This window comes from Oryx dammah, unplaced genomic scaffold, assembly GCF_014754425.2.
Source record: "Oryx dammah isolate SB20612 unplaced genomic scaffold, SCBI_Odam_1.1 HiC_scaffold_26, whole genome shotgun sequence".
Taxonomy (NCBI): domain Eukaryota; kingdom Metazoa; phylum Chordata; class Mammalia; order Artiodactyla; family Bovidae; genus Oryx; species Oryx dammah.
Window position 1 is genome coordinate 69,663,632 of NW_024070210.1, and position 23,449 is coordinate 69,687,080.

At 45.7% G+C, this 23,449-nt stretch overlaps 1 protein-coding gene and 1 long non-coding RNA gene across 7 annotated transcripts in view; one reads left to right on the forward strand and one right to left on the reverse strand.

Moving 5' to 3' along the window:
• Nucleotides 1-1,449: 1,449 nt before the first annotated feature.
• Nucleotides 1,450-8,388, reverse strand: LOC120853238. Its single transcript, XR_005718744.1, has 2 exons — nt 8,318-8,388; nt 1,450-2,222 (listed from the first exon to the last, which is right to left on the reverse strand). It is a non-coding gene; the product is annotated as an uncharacterized LOC120853238 (long non-coding RNA).
• MEIS2 (Meis homeobox 2) overlaps nt 6,299-23,449 on the forward strand; it is a 226,354-nt gene continuing 209,203 nt past the window's right edge. For 2 of the 6 annotated variants that reach the window (XM_040226976.1, XM_040226975.1), the window contains exons 1-6: nt 6,300-11,699; nt 12,963-13,195; nt 14,709-14,850; nt 15,566-15,616; nt 16,605-16,655; nt 17,451-17,600. In XM_040226976.1, the coding sequence (XP_040082910.1) occupies nt 11,688-11,699; nt 12,963-13,195; nt 14,709-14,850; nt 15,566-15,616; nt 16,605-16,655; nt 17,451-17,600 (639 nt within the window). In that variant the 5' untranslated portion in view covers nt 6,300-11,687. Of the gene's footprint in view, nt 11,700-12,962; nt 13,196-14,708; nt 14,851-15,565; nt 15,617-16,604; nt 16,656-17,450; nt 17,601-23,449 lie in introns of those variants that run through there. The other 4 variants (XM_040226974.1, XM_040226977.1, XM_040226979.1 and 1 more) reach the window with 4 other exon arrangements.

The window sequence follows — 23,449 nt, forward strand, 5'->3', positions numbered from 1 at the left end:
TTGCTGGGGGAGGTAGAGGAGGAGGAGGAAGGTAACAGAAGAGGAAGGAGAGATGGGAGAGGGAGGGGAAAAGGAAAAGGAGACAGGAAAAGAGAAAGAGAACTCTGCCAGTTGACTTCATTTCCACACGAATCCACCCACTCGGAGCTTCTGTTGTTGCTTTGTTTATGCAAAGTGAGCCCGGCTGAGACACAGTGAAAGAGCTAAGAGATGCATGCAGAAGAAGGCAAAAATAATTTTAAAAATGTAAATGAAACTAAAACACACACACGCACACGCACGCACGCACTCCTTTGGGTCGGGACAATCCCTGCCTGCAGACTTTGAAATAAAAACACTTCGAGGAGGGGAGGGTGGGAGGCCCAGCAGCAGCGGGGAGCGTTGTCGCTGACCGAAAGAGCTCTGGTGAATATCAGGTTCGGATTAGTGACAACTCAGAAGTCACGCCGGCGGTTGGGGGAGGGAAGTTTGCCAAGGTCTCTGAACTCGACGCAAGAGCGAGCAGCTTCCCTCGGCGGGCGCCGGGCGGAGCTGAGCGTACCCAGGGAGACCTCTATCCCGGCCGGAACGAGCCCCACCGCGCTCACACCCCGCCCAGAGACTGAGTTTGTCAGCGATCATAAAATGGGAATTGATTATTCCAGCCACCATTGATTAGGGAAGAATGCTTACTGCAGCAGCGGGGGAAAGGTTAAGAGGAAATTGACCTTCTTCCTAGGTGACATAAAGTCATTAGGTAAATGAGATATTCACACACGAGTTTTAAAAGGTCATGCTCAATTTTTATTTGTAGCCTGAAGAGTCAACCTGGACCTTTAGTTTAGGGCAGGGACCCCCCTCTCCATCCAGGGCAAGTGGACCGCAGGAAGAGAACTCTCTCACAGCGCAGGGCAGGGCCAAGGTTGGGGGGGGGTGTGGTATTTTCTTGGGAAGATCGCACTGGAATTAGCGGGGGGCCTTGGGATCCCGAGCACTGGACCTCCTGCCTGACTCGTGTGTGCGTTTCTGTGTATACCTGTGTGCGCGTGTGTACCCCTCTGGGGGGTCTGTGCTCTGCGCCCGCGTCTCCACGGTTCGATTCGCCCGACAGGAAAGTGGTGTCTGGCAGAAGCGGACAATTAAAATCCTTGCCCTACCACAGCCGGCCACGTCTCACACAGAGTGAAAGTGGCTTTTTTTTTTTTTTTTTAAGGAGAGAGTGAGAGATGTATTTATGCACATATTTATCCCTCTAATTATAGGAATTAATCCTCTTACTTATGACTAAAAGGTAACGTCGAAGGACGTCCCTTTGATGTGGAAAAGCATCATTTGTGACTCACATTCAGACTGATTAAGGAATAATTGTTGTTAAACGCTTTACAAGAGGAGAGTGTTTAATTGAGGGGCATTCGTAATTTTACGGCTTAGCACAAAATTAAACGTAATTAAAAACTCAGAAATTCCAACTGATTTTCCAATTATTTTTATTGTCTGAGCTAATTGTTACACAAGGGTATCACTTCTCCCCAAAGGCATTACAAAAAAAAAAAAAAAAAAAGCAATCCTACCTTTCTCAAATTTTCAACGCGAGGATTCACAGCTTTCTTCAAGTCCAGGCCAGGTAAAGACCTTCCCCACTCTCCCTTCCGAGGTCCCGCCTCGCGCCCCTCCCTCCTGCACTGTAATTAAGCGTTTCAGCCACTCTCCCCTTTCGGTGAGTTCCTGCAACACCTTGGGATGTGAGAAAGTGATGGCAGTTCTCTTCTGCAGATCATTACAGCAAAACTGGAAGTATCTATAGAAGGCTGATGAATTTCTTGAAGTAACACTTGTCATACATGGCGGCGAGATAAAAAAAAAACCTAAGTAAACACAGCTCTCTGGGGGCGATCCCTCGACGCCTCTGCCTTCGAGTGTATGGCAGGAGGGAGGTAACGCACAAACACGGACTGGGAGATGTTTATAAACGTGCGCACGGAGACATGCAGATGCACGCAGAAAACTTTTTTTTTTTTTTTTTTTTTTGCCAAGGCTTCTCAGATTGTGAAATTTTTTTCTAATATCGGGATTACTGGAATAAAGCAAAACTATCCTTTGTATATATGGCTTCTCTTAATGTCCAAATAGATTTATTTAAATACACCAAAAGGTTTATAAAAAGTGCTTCAGTATTATAGAAACACATCCTCACAGATAGTCCAGAAGTGGCCCTGTCTTTCCTATCAGTCTTGGAGGGAATCCTAGAAAACAAAATAAAAAGCATAAAATTAGGCAGAATATGAATTTATAAATTTCAATTAGTCTAGACTGAGAGTGTGGAGCAGTGGAATGTTTGCATTTCACTAGTTTCTCTAATTTTTTTAGGATAGAGACTTCAGTGGATTCAAGCTTTCTATCTGACTTTCTCATCTACCCCTCATAAAATAAATGATTGCCTCTGATCTGATGTGCCAGATGAAAATGGGTAGAATTAAAACTGTCAATTCTGCTTCCAACTTGTGTCTTTTGATTGAGTTCAAAAGCTTTTAAAGGTAAAACGTGCCGATCATTTATATGTATTGTTTCTTTTTCTCTTATCACGGCTTTTAACTGAAAAGAAACAGTATATTTCCAAGTTCATTTTCTCTGGAAGATTTGAATCTTCCAGGTAATTTGATGATGGGAGCCTAACACATGTGATCTCCTGTGCCCAGGGAAGCCGGGTTTACAAGAGTGCAGTCAAAGAGGTACAGTGAAGTCTGGTTTTTTGGTTTTCTACCTAAACAGTTTATTTGGAGTTGAGATGAGGCTATTTAAATCAGAAGCTTTCCAAGTGCTTATTGTTTGTTGATCAGTCACTAAGTCCTGTTCGACTCCTTGCGATCCCATGGACTGGAACATAGTCCAAGTGCTACAATACTACTCTAAGGGCTATAACACTATTTTGGAGAAAAGGTTGGAGTAGGCAGAGTTGGAAAGAATGGAGGAAGGATCTCTGAAAGTTAGAAATGGTGAAAAAGACATGTAATCCGATGTGGAAAATTGAGTAAAGAAGGCACTGCACACTGTAGCTGAGGCAAAGATTGCTGAATCCTTTGAAGAAACTGACACGGATTTTCCAGAGCTGGGAGGAGAGAGATGGATTGGGGGTGGGGGAATCCTAGAGTGGGCATTTTATGTAAATGAGTAAATTCGAAATGTAGTACAAATCCAGTATAGTAAAACTGACAGTTCTGACAGTATTGACAACATAAATATATGTTTGAACACTGCACTTTCAGACACTTAACCGATGAAGCAATAAAAAAATTCGACTACAATATTTCAAATAATCGACATTGATGTTTTGATACATCATTTTTGTACTCCAAATCGATCTATCACTCTGGGGCTGGTCAATTTTAAGTAAAAATGGGCTGCAACTATTTGCACCTTGGCTAATGATGACCTAATAACAGCCCTCAATTAATTATACCTAAATTGTGCTTTCTTTCTTCAGGATGAGAGCAGGAGGGGTCAATTCTTGAGGAACAGAACCTACACTTGAGTCATCCTCCACCCTCCTTTCTATTCTATTTTTGAGATGGTGGGGAGAGGAGAATTTTAGAGGTGGCAAGAGGTCTTTGTGTGATCAAAGTCACTGCAGGCTGAAGGCCCCTAGCTTCAAGTAGCTACTGATTGGGTCTTGTACTGGGGATATGGTCCTGGCTTTTACTTCTCAAGGTCAAAACTAAATTTTAGAAAATGCAGTCACGAAGTTGATCATATGACTGCACTTTTATGCAATCACAAAGTCGCCCAGGTCCCATACTGTTTTCTCTGTTTCAAGAACTAGATGGAAGAGATTTGCTCAAAGAGAGGACTAGAGACGTCTCTAAGGCTCAGTGTGGGGAGGGGTGTGTGAGTTGTGTGTGTGTATGAGAGAGAGAGAGAATTTTAAAGTACCGAGTTGGAGTTGAATCTCTCCTTCTGCCCCTGTCCCCTCTAACTCCCCACCCTATGCTAAAGGTTTACCAGCTACTGGTTTTTTCTTTTTTCTTTAAGCCACAAACAAGAAAGAAGACAAATCTCTTCCAGAAAGGAGGGAGAACACTGATGAGTACTGCATCCTCAAGCACATTCCCCGAAGTCTCTGTTGCCTTTTTTTTTTTTTGCCCTCTGGGGTTTCCAGTGAGCTTTCCTACTTCCACTTTTCTTTCCACTCCTCTCCAAATTTGATGTGGTAGTGATGGTGGGAGAGGGAGAATAAAACTAATTTATTATTATTATTTCAAATAATTTATTATTTCTTAAATCCTGGACAGGCCCAGGACATAAACTGGAGCACTTTGCTGTGCTGTAAGGTGGTGGAGGGAAGAGGGGCCGGCTGGCGCCCCCACCCCAGCCCTCTTCCGAAGGGCTATTCTCACCCCTGCAAAAGCCCCGACCCTTCAGTCAAACTCGCATTGAGACTCGGCCTTCTAACCTAAAACTTAGCCGGGCTCCACTAGACGGGATTCCAGCGTCTGACTTCTTTCCTCTAAACGTCACAAATGCAGTTTAAGTCCTTCCAAACCACCGCCGGCTGAGACGATGAGACTTAAGCAACGCGTTAAACTACAGTAAGATGTGAATCAAAGGAAAAGGACGTGCGTGGCCCACGTTGGGTGAAGGTGGGAGTCCTAGAAGAGCTCCCCCGCCTGAGCATCACCTGGTTCCGGTGGTGTCAGTCTCTGACCGGGTCTTTCCAGCTGTCTGCCCGGCAAATGGGGTTGGGAACTAGAAAGGGGACAGTGGGAAGGCAGGAAAGAGAGAAAGAGGGGACAGAATAAGATTGCGTTAGAGATAAGAGAAAGAGAAGGCGAGAGGAAGATGAGAGGAAGGAAAAGAGCGCGGGAAGGAGCCAGAGACAGCGAGAGCTAGCGCACATCGTGCTTGGAGCCCCGCCAGATAGCGCTAGAGGGCTATTTATTGAAATACTTTCCTACTGCGAGATAGGATAGGAGCTAAAATTGGGAGAAATAAGAAATAAGGCAGAGCAAAAGGAAGAAAGTACAATCATTCCACCCCATCTTATTTAAGAAGAGAAATTGTGGGGTGCCTTATTGTTATTAATTGGGGGGAGGGGTGCATGGTAGAAAGCCTAAGTGGGGAAAGGACCAAAACAAACAAAAAGAGGTCCCCTTCCTCTCTTGATCCCAACTAAGAAGAGAATAAGCAAAGTTAACAGGTAAGAAAGCAAGTGAAATTCGTCCTAGAGCAACTTTCAGAGCTTCTGGTTTCATGGCTGGGAAGGTCAGGAACAGTTCACAAGGATGAGCTGAGCTTTATAGAGAGATGTTTTTAAAGTAATAGATGACTGCAAGGGGGTGGGGAGCGAGAGGCAAACACGTTATTGAAAACACCAAATAAAATATATATCAAAAATTCCAACTGTCAGCCAGCAGGTTGGAACAGAAAGAGAACCCCTTTGCCTTTGTCCTAGCGATGCTGGGTTCAGGGCTGTGTCTGCAGGGCCGCAACCAAACTCCTTGAATAACAATTTCTACTCTGGGAGGCTTGGAGAAGAGAGCTGGACTACAAAAATTCCCTGTTGCATTCAGAAACCAAAGAACAGTGAAGCAGATGGAGAGAGAAGACCTAGTGACCGAGGTGGAGGCCGGGGAGGGAGAGAGAGAGGAAGAAGAAAATATTCGGATCCTAATTACTTGCTCAGGTCAGTAATGCAAGAACACTTCTTTAAAAGCATAATTTACTCTAAAATATTGATTTAGTTTTATTCTAAAAGCCCAAGCATCTCACATCTATCTTCTCATTTTAAAATGGCACTTTCCTTTTACCTGAAGGAATTTTTTGAATTAAAGTAATAATTAGTATATTTCTTCCAAACCAGCCAAGAAAGCCTCCACAAATAAAAATTAACGTTATAGAGGGAAAAAAAAAGAAAGAAAAAAAACCCCAAACCCTGATTAATCTAAAATAGCCCAATTCAAAACATTAACTAAAGTTACAAATAAGATTAAGGGTGGATCTATTTGTTCCTCTAGCAAGGTGCCAATTGTTCTGACTGTTGTAAGAAGACAAAAAGGTTTTAAGCCCTGTGATTTTAATACACAGATTAACACTTCAAACTTTACAGTTCTGAGGAATTTGGACTTTTCTGTGCTGAGGATCTATAACTTTTTAGGTAAAAAAAAAGGAAGAAAAGACGCTTAAGTTCCTACAGGAAGGTGGGCAAATTCACCCAAAATAGAGTCTAGGTTCTTAGATGCTCAGTTCAAATTACTCTCCATAAAGCCAATGCCCTTTATTAAGTAACTGTAAGGCAATTCAATTATTCTTTTAACATCTTGAATGTTACCTATAATATCATTCTATGTTGAGACAAAAAGAGAGAGAGAGAGAAGGAAAAGTAGAAAAGAAGCAGTTCTCAGAAGTCTTGGGGATGCTCCAGTAAGCAAGAGGTGATTAAAAACAGACCCTCAAGTTTGAAAGGCCTAATTCCCCCTCCCATTCACCTCCACCGGATCAGGTCCCCTCCCTTCACCTTTTTTTTTCTTTTTCATTCAGTGCCCCCACCCCGACTCCAAAGCTCAGTAGCCGATTTGGGATTCTGAAGAAATAGACTTCAGCATCCATATTTGTTCTGGGGCACTTGTAAAATGCGATTTGTAGAAGGTCTTCAGCCTTCTGATTGTCTTTGAATTGTTTTTACTGAAACAGATCTTTTGCAGTTAATGAGTCCCCACGCAGCTGGACAGCTCCTCTCGGACACTAAGAACTCTAACCCCAAAATGACCCCAATTTGACACCGCAAGATGAAATTTTACCGCCTGTTAAAACCATTTCCAGCCTGAGCAAAAGGGGCTGACTATTGACGGAGGTGTGTGCCGCCTCCTGCGACCCCCATCTCACGCCGGTCTCCCGGCCCTGCCCCACCTACTTTTCCTTTACCCCAAACGTGGCAGAGCAGATGAGCCTCGAAGTCCCGGAAGGGTTTCGGAGGCTGAGAACGGAGCATCAGCAAGATACTATCCCGGACTAGAAACCAGAAAGCCTGCGTACTCCACTGCTTTTGAGTAGTTTCAATGGGACTGCAAAACTGGGAGTTAGGGGAGACCATGAAGTTCTTAAATGTTCTTCAGTTCTATTAATAAAACATCAGCAAGTTGGTGATTAAAAGTAATCGTCCTTTGAATTCATCAGATTGACCAAGAATGGACATCGTGAATCACCTCCAACTTGATCTTGTGTGTAACTGACTGCACTGCGATGCTATTTTAAACTAACAGTTTCATAATTACGTGCAACTAGGTAAGTGAAATCTCTTTAGTCGCATGAAATTCGGGATTCTCCCTTTAGGAAACTGGTAAAATTTTAAATGACACAGATTTTCCTCCTGGAAGACTTCACTTTTAACATTCTCACACTTCTTAACTAAGGTCTTTGGAGTTAAGGATGATTGGTTGGTTTTTTTCCTTAACAGTATCTCAAAATGTTCTATTTCTCTCTCCCTCCCACCTCTGACCAGATTGTCCTAATTACTTGCTTTAATGTACTCAATAAAATTCGAAAGTAGTTACAGAATATCAGAGCGACAGGGAGAGACAGGGAGAGAAAGGAAGAAAGAAGTTCAGATTAAAATGCCTTCTGCGTCGCCCAAAGGATGAAAACACATGAAAAAAGAATTCAAACGTTTTTCTTTTGTAAAACTCAAGATGATCACGGAATAATCAACCCATTATTAGCTCAACAACTGTTTGAAAATATAGAAACCATCAGTTGGTCTGAATTGTTTTTACTCGATGCACTGCCGTGGAAGAAACACTTTAAAAAAAAATCTTCGTGTAATTTTTCTAAATAAAGGCTGTAGGAATGCTACTCACTTCACAATATCATTAAGAAAAAAAATGTAATGGTAAGTGAAGTAGAAGATAGCAACTTCGAATGTTTAAACTGCGATGCAGAGGTTCGGTTCCAAGTTGATTTTCACAAAAGCAACATTTTCAAGGAAATTGAGATCCTTTAAAAAAGAAAAGTAATTGGCGCCTATTGCTTACTATATAGGACACTTAAAACAGTAATAACCCTATTGGCGACAAATATGCAATACTGATAACAGGAACAGTTAGAAGAGTTAAAAACTTAAAAACTGAGTACAAACTTCTCAGCTAGCGGCGCTGCACTGGGACCGTGGATCCACCAACATAAAGACCTCTGCTAAGTCGAAAATGCTCCGTAGCGAGACCAGTTTGATTTTTTTCTTTCTCAGTCATCTTCCCGCCTCGGATTAACCGAATTCGAACAATTACCTCTTGTTAATAAAATTCTGGAGGTCAACTTTTCTTCTCTTTTGCATCTTCTTTTTTTTACTCACCTTTCCTTATATGTCCATGAGCAACTCAGCAACAAATACGAAGGATGCTTTTAATCTTGTAGTTCTTCTGGGAAGACAAAATGAGGAGGTGGATGGGGAAGGACCCTCCTCCCAACGTTCAGGTTTCTCACCAGTCTGCTCTTACCGGCTTGAAGCCTGGCTTACGAGTTTCTGGAAACCTGGGCTAGACTCTAATCTCGAGGCTCTGCGCGCCCGGCTGTCCTCGCTGCGGCCACCCCGGGCAAATACTGCGCGATCCACGGCCCCACTCGCTGACGTCGCCCTACCCTCGCCTCTGCAAGTCCCTCCGCACTATCTTTCTTTTATATGTGAGGGCCGATTTCCCGCAGACATCATTGTTATGATGGCTCATTTAATCAAACTGTTTAATTGCTCCAGTAATCACTATCATCATCACAGGTGCTCAATCATTCATCATTTTTGGAGGGCTTTATTGACCTCCCGAGCTCATTCCCCAACCCTATTAAAATCGGGCCAAATTTCTCCGACTCCGCTTGGAGTCTCTGCAGGCTGCTATCTAAGCTCAGTTGAGTTGCCCGAAAGCTTACAGTGAAGCAGAGAAGATATAAGGGGGACTTTAAAAAAGAAAAGCCTATCAGCCTTTTCTCACTCTCTCCCTCTCATATTCTCATTCTCTCTCATTTTCTCTCTCTCTTGTGTGACACACACACTACTTTATTCCTTTATTCTCCTTGCGCTCCCCTCCCCTCCCCCATCTCTCGGGAAGTCGGTCAAAGCCCAGCGCAGAGGATACGCTACTTTCTATTCTCCAGAATGGGTTCAAAGTTGGAGAAGGAGGCAGCTGTTGAGGAACAGTCTGTTTTCAATTCTCTAGGATCATGAACCACGGCGAGAGCGAGGAGTTGGGGAGAGAGGGCGCGCTCCGAGCGCAGGGCCTGGCTGCTGGGCTGCCTGGAGCCAGGGGACGGCGGAGGATGTAGAGCGGAGCGCGCGGGGAGACCGTAGCTCCGCCCCCAGCTCGGGGCTCCCAGTGATTGACACGCAGCCGCCGGGATACCCGCGGCGCGGAGGTGAGGCTGGGAGCAGCTCCAGCCAGGGATTCGGAGAGACACCGGCTAGAACTACTTTCTACGCAAACCGTGTGGGATAGCTACCTTCCCCCCACACGTACTGATTCTTTTCATTTTCGGAAAAGTTCCTTCGGAATTGGCCCCATCTTCCAGATCGCCCTAAATTGCCCGATGTAATTAACACAGCCATTAGCCAGCGGTACCTCGCCCTGGCCTCCGCGCCCCGGGCGACCGCAACAAAGCTGGTCCGGGAGTGCGGGCCAATCCTCCATGCTAGGCATCTTTTTTCTCTTTCTCTCTCCCCCTCTCTCTCCCGCTTGCTCCCATGCTTCCCAGCTCTAAGTGAGACCCACTTCGGAGTCGCACACCAGTCGCGCGCGCGTGTACACATACACACACCCACAACACACACATACACACACCCATTGGCAACATCAGACAACATCAAGTTCCCAAAAGACTCTCTCCCCACTTCCTCCCTCCTGATTCCTCTGCGGCCCCCAAAGACTCTCCGTGGTGGCCCTCGTCCGCACAGCTTGGAGGGAGTGCTCTCTGAGTTAAGCTGGTTTCTTCTTTTCCTAGTAAAAAAAATGAATGTTGACAACAAGGGTCCTGGCTCTGCACAGGGAAGAAAGTACCACTTAAAAACAAAAACAAAACTCTGGCCGGGCGTTGGTACGGTCTGCAGATCCTGCTGCCTCTGAGTGTTAGCAGAAAGCCTTCGGGGCGCGACAGTCGGCTGGTAGAGGAGTAGGGGGCCGCGGAATTAAAAGGAACAAAAGCAGGAGCGCCATGCCAAACGTCCCCGACACGACCCCGTTAGGGAGGAGCCGGGAGTGATGGGGAAATGAACTAGAAGTTTTAGAGAAAAAAATAAAAAATCTGAAGCTGTACCGTACTTTCCCTGTGGGTTTCTGCAGTTTTCCTCTCTGCGCTCTCCCTGTCTTCTTCATTCTCTTTCTCTCTTTCCCTCCCTCTTTCCTCACGTGCGCGCGCGCGCGCGCACACACAAGCTCACACACACAAACGCGCACACACACACACACACACATATACACACACTCCTCTTCCTCCCTCCCCTCCTCCCCCCGCGCCATCCCCGCGGAGGAGCAGCCTCGCTGATTTGCTCGGGTCTGCTGGGCTCCTGCCTCCCCTCCCCCTTCCGCCCCCCGCCTCCCCCGCCCCCCCCAACCGGGGCCGTCCGATCGCACTCGCTGCATATCAGAGGCTCCGCGCGGCGCGCTCCTCCTCGCTCCCGCTCCCCACTCCCGGGATGTGTCTCCGCCGTACGACGGGCTATGGCCACCACGACTTCCGGGTTCCGTCATTTCGTTCTCCCGCCGCCGACCCGCGCCGCCAAACTGAGGCTCTTCTATAAGCCAGGCAGCAGCCAACCTGCCAACACCTACTGACACTCACTCATCTCCCAGAGAGAGAAAGAGAGCGAGAGCGAGCGAGCGCGAGAGAGCGAGCGCGAGTGAGAGCGAGCGAGCGAGCGAGAAAGAGAGAGAGGGAGAGACAAAATACCTACCAAGAAAGGGGGGGAGGAAGTCCAATTTTTGCAAACTATTCGTTTTTTTTCTTGATTTTTCCCCTCCTGCTTTCTTTGAACGATACTTTAAAGAGAGAGGATCATATTATAGATACAGCGGGGGCAAAGCTAAAAGAGGGGGGAGGGGGAGGAAAAAATACAAGAAGCAGAAACCCCTCGCGGAGTTTTACTGGAAGAAAAAAACGGGTCTGAAAGATTCCTCCTCTTCATCATCATCAACCATCATTCATTCACTACCTTGACATTCCGGGCTTTGATTGACAGCTGGAGTGGCAAAAAGCCATGAAACACGACAGTTCGGTTACATGTGGGCTGCTGACGGGCCGCTCGTAACCTTCAGTTCGGGGGCTTAACAAATTTTTTTTTCTTCTTTTTCTTCTTCTTTTTCTTTTTTTTTTTTTTCCAACTGAGGGGAAGAGAAGAGAAAGAGGGGGAAAGGAGGACCGAAGAGGAGGAGGAGGGGAGGGGGGAGGAGGAGGAGGTGGAGGAGGAGGAGGAAGATCAGGAGGAGGAGGAAGAAGAGGAAAAAAGAGAAAAAGAAGAAATATCACAGGAAAAAAAAAAAAACCCTTTGTTTTTTTGCCCGGGGTTTTTTTTTTTTCCCCCTAAAAATAACATTGGAAAATTGGGAGAAGTCTCCTTGGTTTGGAGAAAAAAAAAAAAACAAAAAAACAAAAAACAGGAATCTTCAGCCTAGATCACTTTCTTATCCGGACTGGGATATTAAATATACGACACATCCAGGAGTTTATTGGAGCGCAGACTGATGGCGCAAAGGGTAGGTTTAAATCTCCAACACTTACCTAGATATAAATCCTCTCCTAAGAGGGGCCTGTCCCGGTGCCTCCTCTCCCTTCAACGCTGCTGCTGCTCGCTGCTTGATGATGGCGGCCAGTATTTTAAAAAAATAGCAGCAAAATTATTCATCGGCTTCTTTTCCCCCCCGTGCCTCTGCGTGTGTGCGAGTGTGTGTGCGTGCGTGTGTGCGTGTCTGGGCGCGCGTGTTTCAGCGCTGTGCGAGCGGGCGGGCGGCGAGTGCGTGTGAGTGGTGTGTGTGTGTGTGCGAGTGCAATTGTTACACGCTTTCGCCTCGCTCCAGCTTTTACCCCAGCAGCGCGATTCCCCCGGTTCTCCTGCTGCCGCCGCTGCCGCTGCTGCGCCGCTGCTGCCGCTGCTCCCGCGGCTCGGGGCGGGCACCGGCTGCGTAGGAGCCGCCGCCGCCGCCGGGGCCGCCGCTGGGGCCGCGCTGCCGCAGCCGCTGCGCCGCCGCCTAGACTAGCCTGGGCTGCTTGTTTTGTCTCTGAAATTGACAAGGACGCAGGGAATCCGCTGCTAAATAATGTTTCTGGTAACTTTCACGTTATTCCCCCCACCCCCCCACCCCCACCCTCCGCTCCCTGCCCCGGGGGAGGCACTGGCCCCAGTCTTCCCTCGTCCTCGGCGTTCTCGTCCTGATTATTAGCGTTTTTCTTCTCTTTATTTTGTTTCATTTCGCCTTTTGATTTATTGGATCCTCTGGAGGAGACGAAGGGGGGTTAGGGGTGGGAACCGGGGCTTCCTCCTCTCACTAACTCCACTTCTCCCTCGGTTGGCTCGCTACGGTTCTGCTGCCTCCGGCCCGAGCGGGACCTCCCGGCGCCCCTCGGTCCCCGGCCTCACCGCCCCCTCTCCCTGCTCTCAACGCTGCTCTGGGTTCATACTTTTTCTTTTTTTTTTTTTTTTTTAATTTAAAAACACCCACCCTCCCAACTTTCAACTCCGTTGTTTCGGCTGGTTTGGTTTCTGTGTGCTCAACTCGTGCTGGGTACTTCTTCCTGACTTTGTTTTTATTTGTATTTTCCTCTCTCTTTTTCTCCTGCCTCCCCCTCCCGCCCCCTCCTCCTCGCTCTTCTTCCCTTGGCTTTCTCCCCCTCTCGTCTCTCTGTTCCTTCCCCACTTCTTTGCTCGCTCTCTTCTCCCTGCTTCTTTTCCTCTCCTCCCTCGGCTCCCCTGGCTCTCTCTCACCTCCCGCGCCCCCCGCCCCTCTGCCGGGTTCTGACAGTACGATGAGCTGCCCCATTACGGCGGGATGGACGGAGTAGGGGTGCCTGCTTCCATGTACGGAGACCCTCACGCGCCGCGGCCGATCCCTCCGGTTCACCACCTGAACCACGGGCCGCCGCTTCACGCCACGCAGCACTACGGCGCTCACGCCCCGCACCCCAATGTCATGCCGGCCAGTATGGGATCCGCTGTCAACGACGCCTTGAAGCGGGACAAGGACGCGATCTATGGGTAAACCAGCCCCCACCCCCTCCCGACCCAGCGGACGGTGTGAGTGCGAGTGCGAGTGTGTGTGTGTCTCTTTGGGGATGAGGGGTTGGCCGACTAAGTGGGGAGTCACTGCTCCTTAGGGTGGGGGGCGAGAACCGTTCGCCATAGGAAAGGACAGTGTAGGGGGCGGGGGGTGGGGCGCTGCTCTTCTGCCCCTTGACTATGAGTCCCGGGAAGATTTGGCTTCGTCTACCCCCAAGGCCCCGCCACTCTGGACCCCATAGCCGGGACTGACTGAGTCCTCACAATCTGGCCAGGGCCTTCTCCCCAAGGACGGGATTCCTGGCCAAAGGACGCAGAGCTGGGCCCCCTAACAGAGGCCCTGACGAAGGAGAAAGTTTCCTGCCCATGAGGAGCAACTTTTTTTTTTCTTTTCTGTTTCCTATCGAGAGTCCGGGAGTCACTAAATGCAGCTTGAGCTGGGATCAGGGCTGCTACGGCCGGCCAGGAAGTCCTAATCACCCTCTTCTTAATTCTCTGTAAATAAAGGGGGCAGACCTTGAAGTGCAGCCGGGTGGAAGGGACTGCTGCTTGCACAGAGCCGCTCTTGAGGGGAGTGAGGGAGATGGCTGGAGATTATTCTAAATTCTGAGAGAACTCTGGGAGGGCTGGGATTGCACGGCCCCAGCCTGTACCACTCGGGCTGTCCCAGCGGAGGGTAGGTGAGGGAAGGCTGTGGGATGCGGGGGGGAGGGCACAGTCAGTAAACAGCAACTGTGCCTGAAGCAAGAGGCCGCCAGCATCCCAAAGTGTAGCTAAACCGCCCGGAGGAACACAAAGGGCAGACGCACACGCTCACTTCCAAGTTATAACGCTCGATTTATTTATTTTTGCCTGCTGGAGAAGTGTGGTCTTGGGAAGGAAGCTCTTCTGCGTGTACCACATGTAACTGGCCCCCACATACAGGCTTTCACTAGAAGTGGACCAAACAAGTTCATAAGGCGATGGGGTGGAGAGGTTAGATTGAGGAAACATCACTGGTGAGGGAGGCGGCGGTTGTAGGTGAGCCTTGGGCCTCCTGTGACTTCCCCTATGCAGAAGTTAAAGCAATCTTGGATTTCACCGACTGTTCCTCTCTTGGGAGGTCAGGGCTGGCTCTCAGGGGTTGGTTGGACGGCCTCTGTAGAGTGGGGAGTGGGTCTGGTTCAATTCCGGGCTCCAGACTGCCTCAGCTTCCTGGATGCTTCCTTACGTTCGAACCGAGACTGTTTATACTCGGAGGGCTAAAAGTGGCCAGGGGCCTCTCCCACCACATCTGAGGGAGTCCTGAGCTGAGGGAAAGGGCCCGGCCGTTTCTCCTTTCTGTTTCTGGCCCAGGCTCGGCTGCCTGAAGGAAGGGTTGTAAAGTGTGATGCGTGTCTGTGGTAGTAAGGAAGGAATCCGAACCCTCCAAACTTGTTGATTACAGTTCTTGCTCCTTTCCCCTCTGCACCCCGTCTCCGTGTGTGTGTCTCTGCGTGGCGCTGCCCGTTAGGCACCCGTTGTTTCCTCTGTTAGCTCTGGTCTTTGAGAAGTGCGAGCTGGCGACCTGCACTCCGCGGGAACCCGGAGTGGCCGGCGGAGACGTCTGCTCCTCCGACTCTTTCAACGAGGACATCGCGGTCTTCGCCAAGCAGGTCCAACCTTCTTGACCCACTAGCCCTCCTGCAGCCCCCCACTCCCCCCTCCCCTTTCCTCGAGCTTTACTTGAAAGAGGAGGAAGAGGCTGGGACACCCGATCTGTACCTCCGGCCCAGTCCGCGCTCTGCGCCTCCTCCCCATCCTTGAGCCTGGAGGCGAATTGGAAGAGGAGATAAATATGGGTGTTTGTTTTTCCCCCCAGCCAGGAATACAGGGGCTCGACCCTCGAATTAAAGTTGACCTGCTCCTAATCTGGGGCTTGGCCTTTTCCCCCGCCTGCAGCTACTTGAACAAGAATTGGGGATAGGGGCTTTGAGGGCCCCCGAGAGTGCCCGGGAGGGAAGGAAGCTGGGCGCCTCTCGGGGCTGTCGGCGCCGGCGCGGAGGTGAGAGAGGCTGCAAAACCCAGCCCCGTGGACGGCAGGATAAGCGGGTACCCGGGCCCAGAGAACCGCCCTGAGATCTCGGCTCCAGCTCGGCGGTTTCAGGTACCCCTTCATGGGGCCAGGATCCGAAGGTCCAGATTCCTTTTCAACCGTCCCTACTGGGTTTTTTTTTTTTTTTTTTCATGTATTTTACCAAAGCGCCTCTTTTCTCCGCCACTGCCCCTCCGCCATCCCCACTCGCACACGACAATTTAGTCGGTGACAAGGGTTTTTTTCCTTTTAAAATGGAGTGATAATTCATGCTGACTTTCCCCTGCTTCCTATAGGTTCGCGCCGAAAAGCCACTTTTTTCCTCAAATCCAGAGCTGGACAATTTGGTAAGGCTCACTGTGGCTCGCCTGTCCCCAACCTGGGCCCCCTCCCTGCCCAGAAGCACCCGCTTTTCCCCCACGGAGCTCTGGGGAGTTTGAGCAGAGCCCTCTTTCTGAAGCAGAGCGACGGGGAGGAAGGGAACAGCTTAGCGCCCCCGCCGGGGAGCTGGCAGGGAGGGGTGGGTTGGACGTCAGGGCGCGCGGAGCCCCTGGGAGGCAGCGAGCGGGGACGCGGCGCCGAGCGCGAGAGCAGGGGATGCGCCCCAGGTCTCGGCCCCGGGAGCTAGGCGACGAGAAGTGAGTTATTTCCTCTGTTTGCCGGGGCAGGCGGCCGAGCCCGGGGCAGCTTACCCGAAGGAAGTAACCGCCTGCGCGGCGGAGGGCGGGCCGGGAGGTGGGCGGGGAAGGGGGGCGAGGGGCAGACCAGCGCAGGCCACTTTTAGGTGCGATTCTTTTGCTAATTTGCACAATTTCAATATTAAAAGTACTTAAATCCGCTTTCAAAGGCCCTGCCTCGCCATTCATCTGGAGTATTTCCTTCTTTAGTAAGGAGGGATTTCGCAGGGTGTGCTGTTCTAAAAAGCTTTCTCTCTCTAGAGAAACGACTTTTTTTCTTCCTTTCTTTCTCTCTTCTTTTTCTTTTTCTTCTTCTTTTTTTAAGTTGGCCTGAGGTCGAGAGAGGGGACAGTTAAACAGGACTCAGGAGGAAAAAGGCCTGTCCTTAGGAAGGCAGCCCTTGCAGACAGCTCAGTACACGTGAGGAGCAAAGATACTAAATGCCTTGGCATAGGTTGAGTCAACCCCGTAGCCAATGAGGCAGAGATGATCAGTAATCACTTGGTTTTCCTGACGATTTCTTGATGTGTGGGTTTTGCCTGGCCACTTGCCTGCGTCTTCTCCCCAACCCAATCCCCTCACCATCCCCCCACTAGGAATTTCCGAGTGGCAGCAGTCACAGAGCCTTAACTCCACACTCTAAAAACTTTTCTTCCAGATGATACAAGCAATACAAGTACTAAGGTTTCACCTTTTGGAGTTAGAAAAGGTAAGCAGGAAACGACACTCCCCACTTTGATTTAGTCACTTCCCTCTCCTGGTGGAGTTGGGAGTGTTTTTTAACAAACCTCCAGTCTGAGCACCTGGAGAGATTTTGAGCAACTTGTTACCTAGTCCTTCCCTCAAATTGCTCTTCAAACCTAGGGGCTCGGAGGATGGGTGAATTAAGACAACCCTGCCTTTTAAAGTAGCCGCCTCCCCCACCCCCTTTATTTTCCCCCAGGCATTGAGGATTATTTTGAAATGCAGCAAACCATTTGTGTTACTGGACATTCAGCCTGCTTGCGTCTCTATTAGGCCCAGGGCATGCATTAGGTGCTAGCAGAGGGAATCATTCTGGCTAGGGTGTCTTTACATAGCTCTGCAGCTCAATCATTTTCTCCTGGAAACATACAAAATTCCTAGCTTATTGAATCGCAAATGCTAATGCTGTTCTCAGTTCCTGCATCCTTACGTTTTGATGTTATCATCAAATCGGATTTTCCCCCCAAGGAGTCCCAACCTGAACCCAGTTATTTCCAGTCCTGTTTCTGTTCCCTTTATTGTAACTTGTTGCTCAGGGAAGTCTCTGGAGAATAATATCTGGTACAACAATTGCTCTATTGTTTCCTTGCCTTCAACTATTACACCCATTAATTAGAGTTAGTTTGGAAGACATGGCACTGTTGCTCTTTCCACATGTAACCTTGCAACCTGGTATTTTTTCCCCTTAAAAAAATGAAACAAAACCATGACCACAACAACAACAACACAAGCTGAACCCTCCACCATGACCTCCTTCTAGGTCCATGAACTGTGTGATAACTTCTGCCACCGGTACATCAGCTGTTTGAAGGGGAAGATGCCTATAGACCTCGTCATTGATGAAAGAGACGGCAGCTCCAAGTCGGATCACGAAGAACTTTCAGGCTCCTCCACAAATCTCGCAGACCATGTAAGTCTGTGAGCTTTTGGCATTCTTTTAAGACCACTGGGCACAGCAGTTTTGAAAATTTTGTTGCAACCTCTAGCTGCACTGACTGAGGTTTCTTTTTTAAAATAAAAAATTTGGTCTCTCTGGGAGTCTTTTCCTCCCTTTCTCACTACTTCTTCCACACCTTTCATCTGTATTTCCCTTTTCTTGGACCCCTTCCTTATTTATGTTGAGAATTTAAAAAAAAAAACAAAACAGCAAGTTGATAGAGTGATTTGTGCTTCTAATGTGTAAAGTTTCCTGGATTTGGTAACTTGAGTGTTAGCAAATTGTCTGCTTGCTACGGTGACCACTGCCTTTTCTGCTTTCTCAATTCTGTAATCAGTGCAGCAGGGAGAGAAGGAGGCAGGAAAGTTAACTGGACAGGATGGGAGAGAATTGGGGAGCAAAGACTGATTGATTTCTCAGTTTCTCGCAGAGATGGCAATTCTGAAAATTATTGTAAATCTTGCATTGCATTTGAAATAAAAGGAGTGAACCCATTCTAGTTTTCTGAGCTTATGCTGTATAGAAACTTATTGTCAGTGTATGAACTTACTGCCAAGTGCCTGAAGCATCTTGGTAATAAAAGGCAGTAACCTTGATGAAACAAATATTAACAATGTATTACAGAAAGCTGAAGGGAATTGTGATTGAGTAAACATAGGTTAGTGGTTGAATTTTAACACTTAAAAGAGTTGGTGAATGAGAATGGAGAGTATAGTAAGGAGGGACCCATGTGTGTCAGGCTGGGAACGGAGATTTCTTTCTATTCTCTCTGTTTTTAATCCTATTTTGGAACTGATCTAGTGAGTCTGATGCTTAAAAAAAAAAAAAAGCATATGTAGTGAGACTGAAAATTTGAAAAAGAAGCAAAGAGAAGAAAAATTGCAGCTGGTAGGAAAGGCAAGAGTGGAGAGGTTAAAGAGTGGGTGTGAACAGCAGTTTATTTATAGGAACTCAAGCCTGGGGGTGGGGGACAGGGTGTCCATAGATTACAGTCAATTGAACTCACAACCTGAATGATACAGGCTATAGTCTGCTAACTTGATGGCTGAAATATTAATTTAGCACTCCATGGAGTTAAATGGGCGTCAAGGCTTGAAGGTAGTTGGTTTCACCACCATCACCCCCCACTCCTAGGTGGTAAGAGGAATGAGTTGAGATACCTTGAGAATAAGTTTCTCCCCTTTCTTCTCCAAAAGTTTTGAAAATATACAGTCACAGATTTTAATGAGTAGCCTTTGTGCTCTATGGAAAGCCATATAGCCTAAGGACAGAAGTTTCTATTAAAAAAAAAGAAAACGTCAGTCCCGATGTCCAGTTCTGAGACAGAATAAATACTGTGGTGTTGAAGGCTCCCATGCCTGTCTTTACTCTTGGCTTTTTCCATCACTGGGAGGGAAATGTTGGGGAGCTCTTTTGTATATTAAGTATATTCACTGAAATCAAGTGGGTGCAACAAGCAGCTATGGCAAGTTTATTTGCTGATATCTAGCTATATGCTGTGTGGTTGTGGTCGGCAGGGCATGACACTGCCTTCAAAGTATTTGTTGTTGTCATTTACTTGTTTATTTTCATTGCTTCCTGTTTCTAAATTCATGTGCATTTTGCACTATTGGGGGGACTGGGAAGGCATCTAGTTACATGGTTTGTAGGATGAAAAGTTCACAGTTTTCTGTAGCAAAAGCTTTTCTCATGTCATTTATAGGGGTCTTGACTACTTGGTTTTCTAGAATAGTTTCTTGGAATTGTTTTTTCAAGTGGATATATGGAACTAGAGCATGCTGATATTTATATAGAAGAGATAGGATAGACTAGGCTGTTTATAGAATTGGCTGATCAACAATGCCAGTTTATGGTACTATTTGGAATATTAAATTATACTCAGGAAAGAAGTTATACCTAAGAAGATAGTGCTTTAATAATGCAACAGTCATCATCTTTGAATAAAAGAATCAACTGTAACATTTGTTGCCTCTCTTAGAGGCCCCCAATCAAGTAAATATGACAACTGATTTATTTTGAACCCATGAGGGCTTACCACCTCATTGGGCATCATAATTTAGAGCCTTTTATTTCCTAGAGTCTGAACTATAACATTTTTACTTTAGCCCCCCTGCTATTTGTTTGCAAAGGAAGCAATAATTTGTTCCACCAGCAATCCGAGTGGGAAATGGTGAAGTTTGCCACAGATTTGAATTTTATGTAGGAGATGAGAGAAAACCTTGGAGAGTTTTTTTTTTTTACCCTTTTTGGTACTTTGACACCTTAAGTGTACGGAATGTATTCTTTCCCAAGTCTTTCCCTACAGAGTAATCCTCTTATGTTCAGTGTCTTCTGCAGGCTATTCCTCCTCCCTCAACTCCCCCCAGCCACAAAAAAGTGGACATACCTCCTCAGACCCACTACCTGAAAAGTGGTATGAGTGGGACATTTTCAGCATGTAAATGTATCCAATTTGAATCTCCAGGTTTACTTTTTCATTTGCTTTGATATGCATATTTAATACATCGCCCCAGGCTGGATCTCATTTGGTGCATGCTGGTGCAGGGGTGATGATGAGCCACTTCAGAAGGACTGAGACAGCGTGTTGTTTTCTCTTTTTTATCTGCTGGCCCACTATTCTGATCTACTGGCTTCCTCGTGGTTTTATTTGCACATGAAATGCTCAGAACATTTCAACTTATTGGCTATGAATAATGACAGCTAAAAAAGAAGTGTAGTTTAATTTGTTGTGTGCCAAGGTTTCTCTTCTGGAGGTGACAGTTTGTGACAGCTGTTTGACACCCCCAAAACACATACACCTCTATCCTTATTAAGTGGTATCAAGCTACTTTGTGTGAGGGTGTGTGTGTGTGTGTTTAAGGAAGGAGCAAGCAGGGAGAGAGAGAATGAAAGAGAAAAGAAAGAGTAAGTGTGTGATTCCGAGTAGTGGGAAGCAAAGACAGAAGCGTCAGGAGCAAAGTATTAGGCACCAAAATAGCTTTTGATTTTCTTATTAAAATTTTTAAAAATAGAAATATATAAAATTAATTGATATAAATATCTTAAAAGCAAGTATTTGAGGCCAACTTTTAAAAATGAGTTACATACTCTTGCCTAGTGAACAAGGTTGTTGTCATGTTGATTTCACATTCTATAATATTCTATAAATAATTTGATGTAACATAGATGCATGAATGGAAGACCACCATAATGTCTTACCTTCCATACATTAAATTCATTTGTTCGTTTCCCATTGACACTTACATGATGGGCATACTAATAAAAAAAGTTTGGAATTGAATAGAAAATAAAAGTTGCAACATGGGCTACAATTTTATCATGTTTAGGAGATTCATAGTGAATGCTTGCTAATATTTTTAATATTATAAAGATTTCATCTTATACTTTTATTATCATATAAGAGTAATTGTTATAGGTAGGAAACAGCTACCTGTAACGGTTATAGTATTCTTTGGAATATTGGGGAGAAAAATATAATGGTGAAAAGAAATAGAACTCCATTTTCCATCTGCAGTTCTTGTTAAGTTTCCTAGACATTCAAATTTATTTATTTTTTAAAATAAACTTGTTGAGAAACCAATTCTTGAAAAAAAAAGTTTCAACTTGAAAACTGTTATGGCATGATCATGTTTTCCTAGTCTGGATTGTTTCTGAATAATAGGTGATGTCCACATTATCTACTTTACATAATTTTACATCAAGTCTTTAGATCGAGTGCAGACAAATGAAATATATCTTTCTATTTACATATAAAGATACTACATATCTTTAGATCAAGTTTAGATAAATGGATTATATTTGTTTTTGAAATACATTCTCTGACCTAAGCTCTATTGGCCTGAAGGTACATAGTTATATAGTTATTTCTATAATGTGCTTAAGAAATTGCATTGTATTTGTTTTTTGGATGAATTAAATATAGGGAAGAAAATAAAATTGTATCTACTAAAAATTAATGGCAGGTACCTAAAAATTGACTGGCTCTGATAAGCTGAGTAATAAAAGAAAAATTATTTAAATTTTTATTTTGAAAGCTGTAATTTAAGTGAAGATATGCTGTTGTTTTCTTTCACATCTCTGAATATGTCAAATTTATTTATGTCTACACAGTTTTTAAAAATTGAGTTAAGTCAAAGGGGAGAGTCCCCTGAACCTTGTTCCTGACAGAATGCAGGCAAGTGTCTGAAAAATCAGCAGGGAATGGGCAGTGAGGAGAAAGAGCAGTCTAAGTGATTGGTCTATAGAATATAAAAGAGGAGACATTGGGATGTGAAAATAACATTAATAATATGAATGATTTGTTTTATCAGACAATTTCTTATGTTCTGATGTAAGATTACACCTCACGGTATGTTATCCAAATTCTTGGGGGACCTGTTTCAGGAAGGTCCCACCTCTGAGCCGTGTCCACCAACTCAAGGAGACCTGGCCAGGGGCCAGGGGCATGAGTTTTCTGTTGTTGTGTAGTTTCTGCTGGTTGATGGCTTTTCTGTTAATTTCCCATTGAGAATAATTATGTTAGTGAAATCATGTAGGTTGTGCGGTTGGAGTATGCTTTCAGAGTAACTGCAATGAGATAAAATTAAACAAAAGTGCACTTGACAACAGCAGATATCCACAATCAGATGAAAAGTTTGATATTTTAAAAATTCATTTTCTCGGTTTTTTTTCGGGCTTAACATTCTATACAATATTCCATTTCAAAACTACAGGAGATATTTTATAACATGATAGTACACTAATAGTATAAGAAATTTCTATCTTCGCTAAAAGTTGCTCCACCAGAGGAGGAATCATTTGCAAAGAGTGTTTGCCATTTCCATGAGAGTTTCTCACGTATTAATTCTCAAAGCTTAATAGAGGGTAGAAGCAGGGAGATGTGGGAAAGACCCCGGTTCTATTTACATTTTTAAAGAGTGAGTCCACCTTCTGAAAGCACACACAGTTCTCCTGAGTTCTTATGTCAACTTTGGAATAACGAAATTGAAATTCCAACATTTTTTTCAAATTGCACAATTAACGTCTTGAACTTTTGTAGGTTTGACTACCTCATGATGGGAGTCTTCCTCTTATTTTTAAAAATGATTTTCGCGCAATGTTAAGATGTGAAAACATCTTAAAGTCATAGGAAATCTGTCCGTTACATTAATCATGTGTACTGATGCGAGCATATCTTGACTTTGTCATTTGAACATCTCTAGTCAAATTAGTTTTGCATGCTCCATGTACTGATTAAATATCTTTATATATGTTTATTCTTACTTTCTACCTACAAACACATATTCTGAATTACTTTACAGTATTTTCCAAGTTCTCGCATTACTTTGGGCTTGGTGTTCTATATTGTGTTTTAGTCTTGTGGGTTCTAGAAAATCAAATGCTTAAAGTTTTTTTTTAATAATAGAAATAAGAAGTGGAAGTGACCTTGGGGATTATTTTGTCTGACTTCTTAATTTTAAAGAGAGAAAGGAAACCTGTTCCAGGGAAATGAAGTGCATCACCTGAGGTCATATGACAGTCGGAGGTGGCACCCTCGAGTCTTAATTCCAATCTAGGATTCTTTCTCCTACACCACATCCATTGCGTCACCTCTTCGTCTGGAGTCTTAAGACGAGTTTCAGATGATCTGAGGTCGAACTTGTGTGTGGTGTGGCTTCTTTTTTTAACTCCTGGAAACCTAATACTTTTTACTTCCCCATTCAGTTTTGTATTTATTCAGAAACACTTAACACGTTTTACTTCACTGTCTTTTTCAACGGAAGAACCGTGAGCTGGGTGGAATCATTTCAACAGGGAAATACCACCAGTTCGCTGGGAATTAT